Below are 15,829 nucleotides of genomic sequence, written 5' to 3'. Positions count from 1 at the left end.
GTTTATTCTCCTTTCCTCAACCGCTTCACTCTCCTTCCGCAGCACGTCGCCTCCTTCGACTGCGCCGCACTGAGGCTGGGACCTCTGCCGCGGTCTGCCTCCTTCGGTCCGGGCTACACACGTCCGCTCCTCCTGGGACGGCAGCGTTGGCTGTCTCTCGTCGCCAGTTGTTATGTTCTGCTGGGGGCCCAGGCACCCAATCAAGAGCCAACACAGAATATGTCATCACTCGTTTATTCTCCTTTACAAAACTTCCTTCCTGAACTTTCCCCCCCTCCCTTGATCCCACCCCTCCCTCCTCAGTCTTTGGTTCCGCTTTCCCTTAAAGGGGCCGCGTTACTTAGCTCGTAACAACGACCTGCTTCTCTCTTACTTACGCAGTGTCAATTCTATCCAGAAATGCCGATGTTAAAAGAGGCAAGCACAGAGTTACATTCAAACAATCAGTGCTTAATTTGTAAGAAAATAAGTGCCAGGGCCCAAATATTTTCTAGCATGCTTGTGACACTGCGGCCAGGCAGTTCCCCACCATTGCTGCCGCCAGCCACAGCTGTTGCCCCAGTGTCGTCACATTTGGGGTTAAAATACAGCTCGTACCTGCTCATTGGGGTTGATCGATGCTCTGCCTAGCATTACTTCATAATCAATGTGAGTCTGAGTCTGAGGCAAGAAGTGCCGGGGCTCAGAAATAAGTGCCAGGGCTGCACCCTGGCAAACACCCCCACAAATTAAGTGCCGCAAACCATCCAAATCTCTTTTTGAGTGCAAATGCCTATAGATGTGTTTGAAGGCCTGTGCATTCGCAAGCAGCGAGGCGAAAACAAACAGGCTACATTTAAATACTGATTTTCATCCAGCTCGTTGGCTCTACCTTTGTCTGTATAAAAAATGGGAACTTGTAGTTGTTCAGAGAATAACACTTAAAGTCATGAATTCAAATGAGAAACCTTTTCATTCAATCAAAATATCTTTTCATTTAAAAAAAAGTCCCCCAACAAGCAATGGCATCTATGAAATACTGGGACTATATAATCCAACGTCGTGACAAGCAAGGGTAATAATTGAAGTTCTAAAACAAAATTAAGTATGACAGCATTGGCATCACCCACAGTTTTGGCTTTTGTGTAGGCACAGAGGCAGGTATTTGACAGGCACTGCCGTAACTACCTGGCCATAAAATGGCAACAGTTTGAAAACTGATTTCCTGGACATTTGATAACAGTGCCTGGCAAATGCCTATCTAACACTTAACCACAAGCCAAAATAGTTGGCTTTGCCAATGCTTGCTTTTAACAGGACTTCACTGCAAGGAACATATTTCTGTTTAATGGCTGAGGGTACATTTGGTTAGAACATTTTTATTACAACAGTAGTGCCTTTTCAATTGCAATTAAGCCATTAGCTCTCAGCAGAATGCTACATCAGAACACTGGAAGGCCAAGGTTTAAGGTTACTGCTTGAGAGAGCTGGCTCAAAGACCCAAGGAGGATGTGTTTTGGGCAGGGAGGTGCAAGTAGTAGGTGGGAATGTCCAAAGGGATTAGCATGGCCATTGTATTTCAATTGGTTAGTAAACAGCACCCACAACCTGTGTGTGATGTATTCCAATGCAAATATTTTGGCATAGGGATGTGGCAGGTGGAGTGCTTGATTGCTTATGTACAACATCTACGAGGGGCATCATCAGAGCCCTTACCTGAAAGCTGCTGATGATGGAGACCAACGTGTATGGCAGGGCTAGGGTGCCAAATGAACAGGCAAACAGGGAGGGAAATCACCCTTATCCTCTGCCCTTTGCCTGGTTGTCCAGGAAGTGGTTGCCCTAGGAGCAGTGCTTAAGAAATGGAGAGTGTAGGGGGGAAAGGAAAAAGACCAGAAACGAATAAAGGACTAGACAACAAAGACAGCGCACTCTAGGAACAGTCGAGATAAGAACAAACTGGAAATCACAGTAAAAACACAGGTATATCCATCCATTAAGGTCCCAAACAAGCCCCCAACTCCTTACCAAGTGGATGTTATGCAGGATGTCTACAGATTACAAGCAGGAACACAGGATAGAGCAGTAGGAGATGCTAGCAAAAACAAAAGGCCAGGGATACATGACTGCCTCAGCCAATTGCTGTGGGGATGGGGGGGCAAGGGAAAAAGGCCAGAAACAAACAAAGGACTAGACCACAAAGACATTACACTCTAGGAGCAGTCCAGGTAGAAAAACAGACTAGAAATCATATTAAAAATGCATATAAGTCCCTCCAAAAGGGCACCAAACAGGCCCTAAACTCTTTACCAAGTGGTTGGTGTGTAGGATGACTTCAGATTACAAGCAGGGCAGAGCAGTAAGAGATGGTTGCAAAAACAAAAGGTCAGGGATACCTGACTGCCTTAGCCAATTACAATGTGGTGGGAGGCGAAAGGAAAAAGGCCAGAAACTGACAAAGGACTAGACCTCAAAGCCATTGCACCCTAGGAGCAGTTCAGAACAAACAAAGAACTGTAAATCACAGTAAAAACACAGCTATAATACAGGGATATCAGAGGCCGGTAACAGTAGGTCACTTTGCCGGTATCCCAATGGAACTACTGGCAGGTTATCAGCAAACTTATAACGATCGCCTTGGTGATTTTTTTGTACATTCTTGAATTTGTGTTTTTTATTTTTATGAGATTTAAAAACATTTATGAAGTGATTTTGTTAATGAGTTTTTAAAAATATACTGGGCTAAGTTGCCCTTATTAAGGGATAGACATATTGATTTTTAAAATAATAAGCAATTTGATATATAATTTATCCCACTTGACATCTTTTTTTTTCTTCAAGGTAGGAGGATACAGCATTCAGAGAGCAAAATAGTTGCTAAAGGCTTGGTGAGTTGACGCACATTGACTGTGCAATATCAGGGCAAAGTTTTAGAGAGAGGCTGGTGGACAGCTGCGCGTACAGTATTAGCACAAGCATACACATTGGCAGACAAACCATAATAGACACAGTCAATGGACCTCGTTATGAATTTGGTGGTATCTGGCAGTAAATCCACTGAGATACCACCAAACTGATTTACAGTTACCGCCACTTGGTCCCAGGCCCGGCTCCAGCAGAGGGGTCAGGGGGGCCAGGCCCCCCCAAGGCCAGCCCCTGCCCCCCCTAGAAAGCAGGGCCAGTCTGGGAACCAAAAGAGGCCCTGGAAAATTTGATCAAAGTGGCCCCATATTTCGCTGCAATAGCGGGCAATATTAGTGCACAGGAAAATATTACTGCACCAAAGGGCACTATTGCAAAATAGGGCTGATCAATTCCATCTAAATGAAAACAAGCATTGGCAATGCCAGCAGTTTGTGCAGGCATGGGAAGAGCCCTTTCCAAGCACCGCCGTATTGGTATGAACTGCCCATTAATGGTAGCAGGTGCAAAACGGTGTGAGTATCTGTGCACCTATTAGCAGTACCCCGCAAATGCCTAATACTCTTATACACAAGCCCAAACTGTTGGCTTTACCAATGTTTATTTTTAACAGGACTTAAGTGAAGGGCATGCATAGTGCTTATAAATCGAGTGGCTAGAAGCAGACATGGTGAAGACATTTTTCATTTTTATTACACCAGTAGTGGGTTTACAACAGAGTCATTAACTCTCAGAAGGCTGCTTCGACAAAACACTGGCAGGCACTTTGAGTGCAAAGTTTGCTGGTAAGGCTTGATTAAAGCAAAGTCAAAGAGTTCTCTGGAGCAGGTGTTTCTGGCAGGGAAGGATGGGTACTGGGTGGGAATAGCCATAGGGATTATCATGGGCAGTCAATGGGTGGGCAAATAACCAAACAACACCTAAACACTGGGTGTCCCTCCTCATAGCCGATTTTTCCCCATCTATACTTTAATGCAATAGTTTTGTTTTATAGCTGGGGCAAGCGCCATCTAGAATCCCAAACTGATTAAAAAAACAGCACAAAGATGAGGATAAGCAAGCGTGTAGTGAATATTACAGCAGAGGAATCCCACGGCATGGGGGTGTGATTGCAAATGTGATTCTTAAAGCAGAGGGTGAAATATTACAGCACAGGGCTGGACAATTTTGGCGCAAATACATATGTCATGGGTGGTTAAAAATCAATAACCACACTAATACCAACACCGTACTCTGTGTTCCTAGCATTACTTTTTGCCTGTTCTGCTGCCAGTCCATCAGGGCACCCATTTTTGTTTGTTTAATGATGGGTAGGTCATGCTACAGCACAGGGATGGCTTTATGCAGGGCTAAGGGATTACATAATATAGAAGGGGATTTTTCTTATGTGCAAGAAATATTACTGCATGGGGCTGGGGTTTTACACACCAGGGGAACCATTGAGCAGTGGTGGGCTGGAGGATTACACAGCATGCACAAGCTGTGGGGTGGGGTGCTCAGCGTAGCGAGAAGACAACGGCACATGCAGGCAGGCACCCATGAATCAGCCGGCCAGATATGAAGTTATCATCGGGTCGGAGGATTGGGCAGGTGGAGGAGAGGACAGAGAGTGTGTGGAGCAAGGGGGTGGGCAGGGCATAATGTACTAGCCGACGATTGCTGAGCAAAGAGAGATTTAGTGCAGGTGTTTTTGGGAAATCACACCACACTGATATATTACAGCACACAGGGTGGGGCGTTGAAGTGCAGGAAGAGAAATGCACCCCACAGGAGCGACTGTACCAGTAAAAGAGGCCAATGTTACATCGGGAAGTGGATGGTGCAGCAAACAGTGAGAATATTACAGCACCTGGCTGGAAGCGTACAGCACTGGGAGAGCACCCCACCCCCACTGAGAATGTTAAAGCACAAGGGGGTAAGCACCTTGCTAAGTGCCACCTTCGGGCCTGAGATGTCATCTGCACACCCTGCAGCCCCCCTACGCAGCCATAGACATCTGGAATCGCTAGAATGTGTTATTGTTCTCGCAGACACAGAGGAGCCCAGAAGCAGAGATGCAATGTTAAGGCACCCAAAATACAACCGGATACGATAAGGGGATGGCGGAGAGGGGTGCTGTAACACCCCCTTCGACTCCCCCACATACACAACTTCTACCTGTCCAGAAACAGCATAATCTTAGACCTGGTTATCAGCGCCAACTCTGGCGGCATGCAGACCTCACCACCTACCACAAGCATGAAAGATGAGACAGCGGCTGGCCAGGATTGGGGTCCATTGGCAGAACTTTGTGGGAGTGAGTGTGATGGAAGAATGGAGGTTGCTTCTAGCAAGGGTTGAGTTACACTGGTAGAGCTGCGTGTGAAGGAGCCACTGACTGTAATGGAACAACGGAAAGTGTTGCAGGCCAGGATGGAGGGTCAAATTGGCAGATCTGTGTATGAGCCTCTATAATGGAACAACAGAGGTTGCAGCTAGCCATTATTAAGGTTCATTGCTAGAGCTTTATGTGAGTCACTGTTATGGAACAACAGGGGTTGCTGCTGGCTAGGATTGAGGTCCATTAGCACAGTTTTGCGAATAGCTGTAACAGAAACAAATGGGTTTCTGCTGCTAAGGGTGGAGTAGTAGTGACAGTCAGATGAGCTTTGCGTTAGTTGCTGTAATGGAACAGCAGGCGTCAATGGAGGTCAGTGCTGAGGCGGTGTATGGCTCTAACGTACTGGAATTGTGGGGGTGTGGAAGGTCAGGATTGGGAAGAGGTGCATTAGCAGAGCAGTGGGTCAGCCTCTATAATGACATATGTAGAGGCTTCTTTAGGTCATGGTAAGGTGCATTTGTAGAAGTGGGTGTGAGTGGCAGTACTGGATTGGCAGTTTAGTTTGGTCTTGCATAGCGGAGCTGAAGTGGATTATAATAGGTCTACAGACTACCAATGTTCCCACTACACCCCGATAACCATCCCCTTTCAGTTCGGGGCTGGGGGATCACGGCTCAAGGATTGGATATTAGGTAAACAGGGTGCTGGTTTTCAGTATAGCTCAGGCAGGGAACATTAAAGCACAGGAAGGGGAATGTTAGAACTGATGGAGAACATATTACATGACGCCGGCCGGTAAATGATTACAGCACAGGGGGAACACATTGCAAAAGAGGTAGAGAATATTACAGTCCATGGCATCACAGTAAGAAAAAAGTTTAGCACTTGCATACAGGATAGCAACACAAGGAAAACATTGTAGCATGATGTCTAGAAAATATTACAGCACATTGGAAAAGGTTTAACGCATAGGGTGAGAGTGAGGGTCAGAAGAACTCGGCAGAGGGGCACGCACGTACAATTAATCCCTTACCTTTCATGTCTGGATACTGTCCTCAGCTGCTCTCAGCCCCAGCCACAGCCTCACTTGGGTCACCTGCTGCTGTCTTGTAAAGGAGGCAGTGCGGCACGCCTCACCTGGTTGGTTGGCTGTCTTTCTTGAATCTGTCAGAGGATACCGTGAACACGGACACAGCACACGGCATGGGCCCGGTACCAGCACAGCGCTCAGACTGTCTGTCAGCAGTGTCTCTCAGGTGGCAACGGCACATTCACTCACGGGCCCAGTAACACCTGCGCATGCGACTCGACAGCACAGAGAAAACTAGGGCACGTGTGGTTTCAATGCGCAAGTGCCCTAGGGCGACGAGAGTGCAAGACCCAAAATCCATGAGCAGGGGCGGGCCTGGCAGGCAAACAAATCATGCAGCGAACGCCCACACCCAGGCTGGCCAGTATGGATACATATCCCCGAATGGCGAGTGATAGTTTCATTTTGAGTCCCCATGTATCCTTCCCCCAAGAAAAGAGGCCCTATGGAGGAGGCCTACCAGGGAAACTCCTAGTGTCCTGCTGGGTCAGTCCAGCCCTGCTAGAAAGGAGACCTTGTCAGTGGTGTGAGGTTTGCTTCCTTTTTTTCATCAAAAGGTTGATTGTATTTTAACTATATGCAATGAAAAAAAACTAAAAATAAACGTTAACCACCACTGGGTCCCGGTGTGTATAGGGGGGAGCGTAAGGGGGTAAAACAGGCTGGGGGGATTTTGCAGTTAGCATTCTGAGGGGCTGCACTGCAGGAGGCTCAGTCAGGATTTGTTTGCTTGCTCTGGACAATGATTTATGCCCCACGGCCATGAAAGCAGAAATTACCAGGGATATGGAGGGCCATTCACACCTCTAAGTAAGGTAGCACACTTGCTCAAGCAGGCTGCCTACAACTATCTAGCAAGATCCTGCATTGCTTTTTTATCTGCACTTGTAATCTTACTTACGTTTCAAACCTCTCATTTATAAGGTAGCTATTGTTTCAATACCTATCCAGTAGATTTCTGTAATTGAATGTAGGTTTTTATGTGTGGGAATAAACTGTTGTTCCAATCATGCCCAATAAAATGGTTAACTGTAGAAAACAATAAATGGCAGGTGATGATGCTTGGACACAGATTTCTACACCAGGTGCATAAACGGCTGAGGACCCTGACAAGTTACAATGACTGGAACACAAGATACTGCAAGCATTTTTAGGCCTTGTGGTCCAGCAGTTTGGGCAGAGCTGATCACGTTAGTGGCAGGGAGGCCAAGGCTGATTCATAAATAACGGTATGGAAGCCTGACCAAAGCAATGGCAGTGGTTAAGATTGTTTCATAGACTTACATCCATCAAACTGAGAGCCCTTACAAATTCCATTCAAAGTATATATTCTGCTGCATTAACTACTTGAGTATAAGTGAAACAGCAAGGTTGGTGGTAAGAACAATGTCATTCTGGAGGGGAGAGTTTAGTAAAATCAAAGTGATTTGATGTAAGGCATTGAAGTAGGCTATTTGGTGTAAGCCAGAGCAATTGCATTGGACCACCGATAGGCTGGAGAAAGGATGTTTAGTGGGATACACATTCAATGGACGTGTTTGCTCGTTCACCCATCCATTGCCATGTTAATCTCTATGGTATTGCCAACAACTACCTGCCCCCTCCCTGCTGAAACATACCCTCTTGGGTACTCTTGAGCTAGCTCTGTCACAAAGTAATATCAAACTTTGTGCTGTTTTGGGCCTGCTTGTGTTATATCTAAGCATTCTTTTGAGTGTTCAATGACTTAATTGCCTCTGTAAATGAGCTCCTGTTGTATTAAAAAATCTCTTAACATGGTGTTTTTTGAGCCAGTAGATTTAAAAGCAACATGGTGTCCTGACCTCTGTTCCTTGCACTGGAATCCTAAAACAAGCAATTGCAAAGTCAACCATTTTGACATGTGTATAAGTATTGCACAGGCATTTTCCAGACAATGACATCATATGCCTAGCTACTCGCACCATTTTCTAGATGTTCCCACCTTATTGCCAGGTGGTACCCTTATGGCAGTGCCTGGCAAATGACTTTTCCATGTGTTTTCAAAAGCCCTAACTGTTGGCTTCGCCAATGTGTGTTGGTTTCAGTTTATCTCCCTAAGTGAAAGTATATATGCCCTGATGTGGGAGCCTTGTTTGCAACGCCTAGGGACTCAAACTGCACCTCACTGTGTTGGTCCAACAAGAACCTACCTGAACATATCAAAGCTAGGATTGCAAGTATGGACCAACTTCAGATCATTTTCTCATGCATACTTAACAGTGGGGTTCTGACCTAAATAGTATGCATATTTGTCTGTGTGGAAGCCTAGGCTGCCTGGCCAGAACTTTTCATGAAATGGGCAGATGAGTACTGCCTTAATAACGTCATAATATTGGAGTAACAATTAACAATGTCTGTATGCAAACTGAATACATAATGTGTATTGCTAACTGCTAGGTGTTTAGGCAGTGCCAGAAATTGAAGTTATTTACTGTGGGTTCCTACCAGTGACAGAAGGGGAGGGGGTGCAGCACTGGAGGATTGTTCCCACTTCCCCCCATAAACATTTGCCTCTCAGAAGATTGATCATAAAACCTTGAAAATAACACAAGAAAAGAGCATTTCTTAATATGTTTCCGGCAACGTATAAACGGTGCACATTTGTTAAATGTAAAAAAAGGGTATTGAAATATTTCCTGCAGAGTGCAATCAGAGGTGGATTTAACAGTCGGACAATGGGCAAATGTCTGTGGGGCACCCTTGCTCTGCCTTTCTCCCCTCAAAGTCAGTCAGAGCTGCACAGGTCCTCCCACTGGCGCCTTATCTTTTTAACATGTCTCAGAAGCAGATTATTTAAAATAGGAAGTGATTAGTGATAGGAAAAGGTCGTTTTTTCTTTAAATGCGCTTTTAGTACACTATTTAAGTGTGGCTGTTGGGTGATTAGAAATGATGGGGGTACAGAAAAAGCTGTGTGAAACAATGACATTGTTATGAATTTCATTTCACTTTGTGACTGTATGGGATTTTTTGTAAATTCTGATTAATTCTGGAGCTTGAGGATTCCAATCAGAATGGGGAAAATAAAGTTACAATCAAAAATAATTTTACCGCCACTTTTACCACTCCACAGGACTTGGAAAATTGCCACCTATGATTGTTACTTTAGTGGTAAAAGCAAGCAGATTCCAAATTGTTAATTGTGTGAAAGATTAATACTTTTCCAGACATATAGTACAAAAGATAAGTGAAAAGGCTGTGTTGCCTATGTTTTGCTATTTACTTTTCCAGTACTTTGTGGAGACAATTCAAATTGCTTGTAGGGGCCCTGAAGTACAAACAGTAGCAGTCCCCTCTATGCAATTTAGGATTCAAAGCAAAATTTCCCCAATACTCTTTTTCATTAACCCGATTCTACAATGATGAAACAATGATGAACACATTGTCGGGTTGGTTTATCATGTGACATTTTTTAAAGCAATCTGTATAAAAGTGAGTATTATTAGTTGTTATTGTTTGTGACTCATTACAAACCTTTACAAAAAGTTAGTAAAGTAAGAAAAAGAAACTAAATAAATGGAAAAAGAAAAGTAAAGAGAAAAATCGAATACAGGAACTTACAAATTAAACAGCATTTTTATTTTCATGGCTATAAATTATTGCTATAAAAGTATGTAATTCATAACAATAAAAAAGTTTTCCTATAAATCATCCCAATCACTTAAAGTGTCTTTTATATACAGAGTAACATGGTAAGCAGGGTATAAGTACCATATCAAAATCTGTACAAAAATGGACTTTTGTGCAAAGACCCAGAATTGTAATATTTTCAGTATTTAAAACCAAACTTCAGTACATATTTGTACCAACTTTAGCTGGGCAGATGTGTGGTTAATTACCAACATTTCAGGCTATGATGACATTCTGGCTTTACTACATAACCAAAGTGTGTAATCCTGGGAAAATCATTTCATCTTACTGTGTGCTTCCTGCCAAAATTAGGAGCCCCTAGAAGTGATCCAGTTTTCAGTATGGTTTAATAGATGGGCAGCACAGGGGTCAGGGCCAGCCAAGTAGACATACACACATCTTTATTTGGAAAATACAAGGCCACATTTATTGAGAAAAATAGTGACATTCAAAATAGCAAAATAGACATGTCAAATAAGAAGTCATCATGGACAACTGCATTTTATAAACAGTATGGAAACAGTATGTACTAGACAATGATGTATAGGGGTGACAGGGGAGCAGCAGCCCCTCCTCCCTGCCACATCCAAACGGGAGTGATGCCAGGAGGCCGGAAACCCTTCAACCTGCACTGTCTGCCTCCTGATCCCACCAAATATCCTGTTCCTTGTTTCAATATTTATCGAGGAGTAGTGGGCTGTCTTTCACAACAAAATGGCTGGACTACAAGCACCTCCTACGTGGCCTTCAGGGAGTAGCGACAGTATTCAGGGAGGTATTATTGAGCGCACATTATGTTAGATGCAATAAGGACTGGCATCCTCATTGCTCAGCCCCTGTAGAGGAGGAGGTGGCATCATCCTCGATTCTCCCCAGCCAGGCCAAAAAGACATGGTGGGGGAAGGGTGGGGTAGGTGGGAGTGATTGTAAATGGGAATGGTAGTCAGGGGGAAATGTTGGAAGGTGACAGGGGGTGATATTGTCACACTTTTGCGTTGTACTGTTTATTATACCTCAATTATAGCAGTATGTTGAAAAAAGGTACAAAACTATTTCTTAAAGCATGAATACATGGGATTAATCTCTCAGACTCTTGTTAAGGGCCTCAGACTCTTGTTAAGGGCAGTATACAGCTTTCATTTATTTTATTTTTTTGGCAAACCTTTTCCATATGGAGATACGGGAGCATATGGAAGATGAAATGAGTAGCCAAAGGAAGTTCAAAGTACTGAGGAAGCTTATGGAAGGAAACAAAGGAGCAAATGGAAGAAGAGAGCAGAAGACTGTGGAAGGGGTACTGGAGAGCCTGTCATTTTGGAAGGGATGAGCAGGTGGAAGGCAAGAGCAGGTTTCCCATATGAACAAATTGAGTGAACCTGGGCAAATCACCTCATGTCAGCAAAACCTGGTGAGGTGAACAGGCTGTTTCCAGTTAGAGTAATACCCCTAAACATACAGCTCCAATAGTAGAAAAAGACAACTTCAAAAACATGCAACATTTGTTTCACTTATGACAGCGAATAACGACTCCCAGCATAAGATCCACACCCATGCCCCACCTACCCGACACCATCTGTCAGCCTTGCCCAAGAATTCATTTGGCTTAAATTTGGCAGGGAGTGCAATCCCAACAAGCATCTTTATCAGCCATTCAAGTAGTCTTGCGGGTAAATATGCCAACCCTGGTCCTAACAACCTGGGTTTGAATCCAGGCTTCTGCACCATATAAAGCAGTCTAACAGACTAAAGACGTTAAAGGCAAATTTAGGGCAAATGGATTTTTCAGATCCAGGAAGACATGTTTTGCCGGATCACGAATCTGAAAAAAGTTTGGCCCCCCTGATCACAATCCTGGCCCACCCAGATAAAAATTCCTGGAGCCGGGCCTGCTTGGTCCGGTTGAATTACAGCCAGATTCAAAGTGGCAGTATGGCTGTGTTAGTCCACATTTATGACTCCATAGAGATTTCTGCAGAATTACCACAGGCGGTAATTACGCTGGCAGTAATTGCACCAAAATGGCCATGTTATGACAGTAATGTGGCAGAATTACCTCCAGCATTTTGCTGGAATTTTTCTCCACTTTACCTCTGAACCCATAGTTTGGCGGTGCGTAATGTGCAGAAATGCAGTGGTATGTTACCACTGCATTACACCATTTTTGGCCACACAGCTGTACTCATAATGAGGGCCAATGCTGCACAAGACCTTTGCTATACCGCCTCATTGGAAATCACGCTTCACTATTGACACTGTAGAGCCCTAGCACACAAGGCAAAATATGGAATTGTCCCACCATATAAATGGTGATTCTGTGTGGTTTCATCCCCACAATATTAAAAGTGCCTGTTTAATTGTTGCAATTTCACCATCATGTTGTAATCCTTCTTTGAATGGGGGCCTTACACACATTTCCCACTGGCTGCTAATTACCCTGCCCCTTTGTGTCACATCTGCATATCACTTCCCCCATCTGTATACGTTTGTGTATTATGCCGCTGGGATTAATTTGTCATGACCAAATAGTGCGCTTTCAATATTTTAGGGATGAAAACACTGCAGACCTAATCCAGTCACCCATTTTGCATTAGGCCCTCATGTGAATAATACGTACTTTCTACTTCATATATCACAAGATTACTCAATCATTCAATTCACAGTTTATAATTACATTGAGTTGAAAAATGTTGTGAACATGTCATTTTGTTTCACTACAGATCATCTTTTACGAGGATAACAGCTTCCAGGGCCGCTCCTATGAGTGCAGCTCTGACTGCCCGGAGCTGAACTCCTACTTCAGTCGCTGCAACTCCATCCGGGTTGAGAATGGCAACTGGATGCTCTACGAACACCCCAACTACAAGGAACATCAATATTACCTGAAGAGGGGGGAGTACCCTAACTTCCAGCAGTGGTTTGGGTACAATGACTCTGTCAGGTCTTGCCGTATGATTCCCCAGGTAAGCCTGTCCTTGTTTATTGTTTTTCAATAAGACGCTGGCAGGGCAAACGAGCAATCGTTGTGCACATGTTATCTTCTGTCAGTGCCCCACTCTCTCTACATTTTGTAACCAGTTTCACCTCGGGAGACGGTATATTGATGTCAACTTGTAACCACTCTCAGCGGTGATTCTGCAATTTACAGTTGAAATGAACACATTGGTCATCATTACAAGTTTGAAGGTAGCCTGCCTGTAATACAGGCATACAGGCAGGCTACCTCCAAACTTGCAAAAAAATCCTGCACCTGCAAATGGGCAATTACCGGGTCATGCCGAGTTTGGCGGACCCGGTAATTGCCTATTCGCGGGTGCCGGTTATAAGAGACTCCCCATCCCCATTCGGCCCCATAGGGCTCAATGGGATTGGGGAGCTCGGATCCACCGGCACCGTTCATAACTGTGCCGGTGCATCCACGGGTTGTGCTCGCGAGCGCCGCAATGCCTGCCAGGACCGATCTGGCGGGCAGAGCGAGCCCCGAAAGCACAACTCGTATTATGGCAGTACGGTAGCAACAGCGCCGGTAGCACTACCAGCGCCGTTATTACTGTACCACCATACATATATTGAGGCCCATTATGTAGTTAATTTTGTGAGTCATCAACTCAATTAAGAAAACGCGGTACATACGTCTCCAAAACTACTGTGCATAATTTTCTGTTCAATATTTTTGAGTAGCGTGTTGTAAAATGGTGTAGTAGTTTGTGAACAATCAAATCTTTTGTTTAAAAACAACAATTCTACACATTGTCCATCTCACTTTACATAATAGTACATATAATTTAGTGAGACTGAAGAATCTTTGTATGCACCAGTCCCAAATTCTGCCAGGCGCTTGTAGCCATAATGCCTCCTTCCTCGGTCCGTAATAATAATAATCTCGTGATTTATATAGCACTTCCTGACAGATTCCTCAAGCTTCTAAGCGCTGTCATAATTTGTGTCACTATTATTACCCACTTAAATATATCAACCTGGGAAGAGGGCGTGGTGAAGGGCAGAGTCAGCCGACCAGAGAATCAAACTCATTTTGCATAGAATCCTCGTGTTACAAAGGCAAACATGTTCCACTTGAGCTATCTGACCAGCTGATAACAGGCCCCCCCTTGTAAAAGCCCTCAGCCATTGTGTTTTACCATCCACAGTAAAGGCCCTGCATGCGGTCTGGCCTATAAACTTGGGCTACGGGCCACTGCCACTCACTTTGGCCCTCACATGCATTGATATTATGGCAATAACCGCCGAGCCGGTGGGATTTAGTGCCTAAGGGAATGCCCCGGGTCCCTGCAAGGGCCTCAACGGGGGCCCGGGGCCATTACCTGTAGGCGGTAATGGCCCGCAGGTGAGGCGGTTGTTGCCATTAGTATCCCGAGGTTTGTAGCCTCGGGATACTTATGTAGTAGCAAAACCTTTTCAAGCAGCATTCCTTTTGCCGTTTGAAAAGGCGTTGCAGCAGTACACGTTAGTTCTAGGAACACTAGAACGCATGTACTGCTTCATTACTACGGAGCAACAGGGCACCATTTTTGCCCCACTTGCTCCATAGTAATGAATGGGAAACAACAGTGTAACCGGCCCGCGAAGCATGTACGTGCGTCCACGGTATTACAGTGTGGTATGGCTCGGAAACAAGACAATCCACATGAAGTTTATCCCATGGTTTAGCCGCGCCGGGTACTAATGCTAAATAACCACCACAAGAACACATCTGTGCTAAATAAATGGGCAACTTCTATCATTTACAGTAACACCAATCAAAAAGAACAGCATCATGAACAATTGTTTCAGTGATAAGCAGTCACTCAGAAACAGTGATTTTTATTACTTCCCTAAACATGTGCTTTGATGGTTACTCTCCCCATATGCTTTCATAAAGGTTTAGAAGACAAAACATACCTCTGAACTACCCCTCTCACTCCCCGAAAAAGTGAGCTCCCTGTCCCTTTGTCACACGCGGTACACAGATCAGTGAGGTTTATTTGTCTTCTTAAACCAAAGTTGTCCTTGCACTGGAGAAGGAAGCAGATATAACCAAGATGTTCTTTTTACAGAGAAATAACTTTGATAAAGAGAAGGGGCTTTCAAATGTTGATTTAGAGTTGCAGAAACCTCTCAGCAATTGGCCTGAGGAAGACTTGATTGCAACTGTGAATCGAAACTTTGGATGCTTTGCTCATTATTCCAATGAATCAAAAACTGCTAGGTAAACAATCGGATTATCCTAATGTCAGAACCCCTGGACATGATGATAGCGACCTATTCCTGTTATTTATATATTGGCTTTGTTTGCTTGCTACATGTATGTTCTTTTTGTCCTCCTAGTACCGTGGCTCGTTCAGGATGAGGATCTACGAGAGAGAGGACTTCAGAGGCCAGATGAGGGAGTTCACTGAGGACTGTCCTCATGTCTATGAAGAGTTCAACTACCACGACATCCACTCCTGCAATGTGCTTGAGGGGCACTGGATCTTCTATGAGCAGCCAAACTACAGGGGACGTCAGTACTACCTAAGACCTAACGAGTACCGAAGATACACCGACTGGGGTACTACCAGTCCCAGGATTGGCTCCTTCCGAAGGGTGTATGATTATTAGTGCCTTCTAGAATACGTATACCAACCTGTCTGCTCTGTCATTAGCAGTGAATAAAAATGCAAAGAAACTATAATGTGTCAAGCAACAGTTTCTTTGGAGAGTTACAAATGATTGTATTTCAGGCATTATTATTGCTGTGTTTACTGTTTCAGTAATTATAGGTGTTTCAAAGCATTTCCCTTGTAACAACCTTTTTAGGTTTTGGCTATTGGCTGGCACTAGCCACTCATAAAGCATGGGAACAGTAGATATAGGGGATATTGCATATGAGGA

The 15,829-nt window shown here is 44.4% G+C and overlaps 1 protein-coding gene across 1 annotated transcript; it reads left to right on the top strand.

Moving 5' to 3' along the window:
• Positions 1 to 11,132: 11,132 nt before the first annotated feature.
• LOC138487383 (gamma-crystallin 1-like) lies at positions 11,133 to 15,593 on the top strand. The gene is made up of 3 exons (XM_069613955.1): positions 11,133 to 11,255; positions 12,673 to 12,921; positions 15,284 to 15,593. Exons 1-3 carry the CDS (start codon positions 11,133 to 11,135, stop codon positions 15,554 to 15,556), a joined length of 645 nt encoding a protein of 214 aa, XP_069470056.1. The 3' UTR covers positions 15,557 to 15,593.
• Positions 15,594 to 15,829: the final 236 nt, after the last annotated feature.

This window comes from Ambystoma mexicanum, chromosome 9 (genome assembly GCF_040938575.1).
Source record: "Ambystoma mexicanum isolate Mex_15411 chromosome 9, UKY_AmexF1_1, whole genome shotgun sequence".
In the NCBI taxonomy this organism is placed as follows: domain Eukaryota; kingdom Metazoa; phylum Chordata; class Amphibia; order Caudata; family Ambystomatidae; genus Ambystoma; species Ambystoma mexicanum.
Note: the sequence above shows the minus strand (reverse complement) of the source record. Positions and strands in the feature narration are given on the sequence as shown.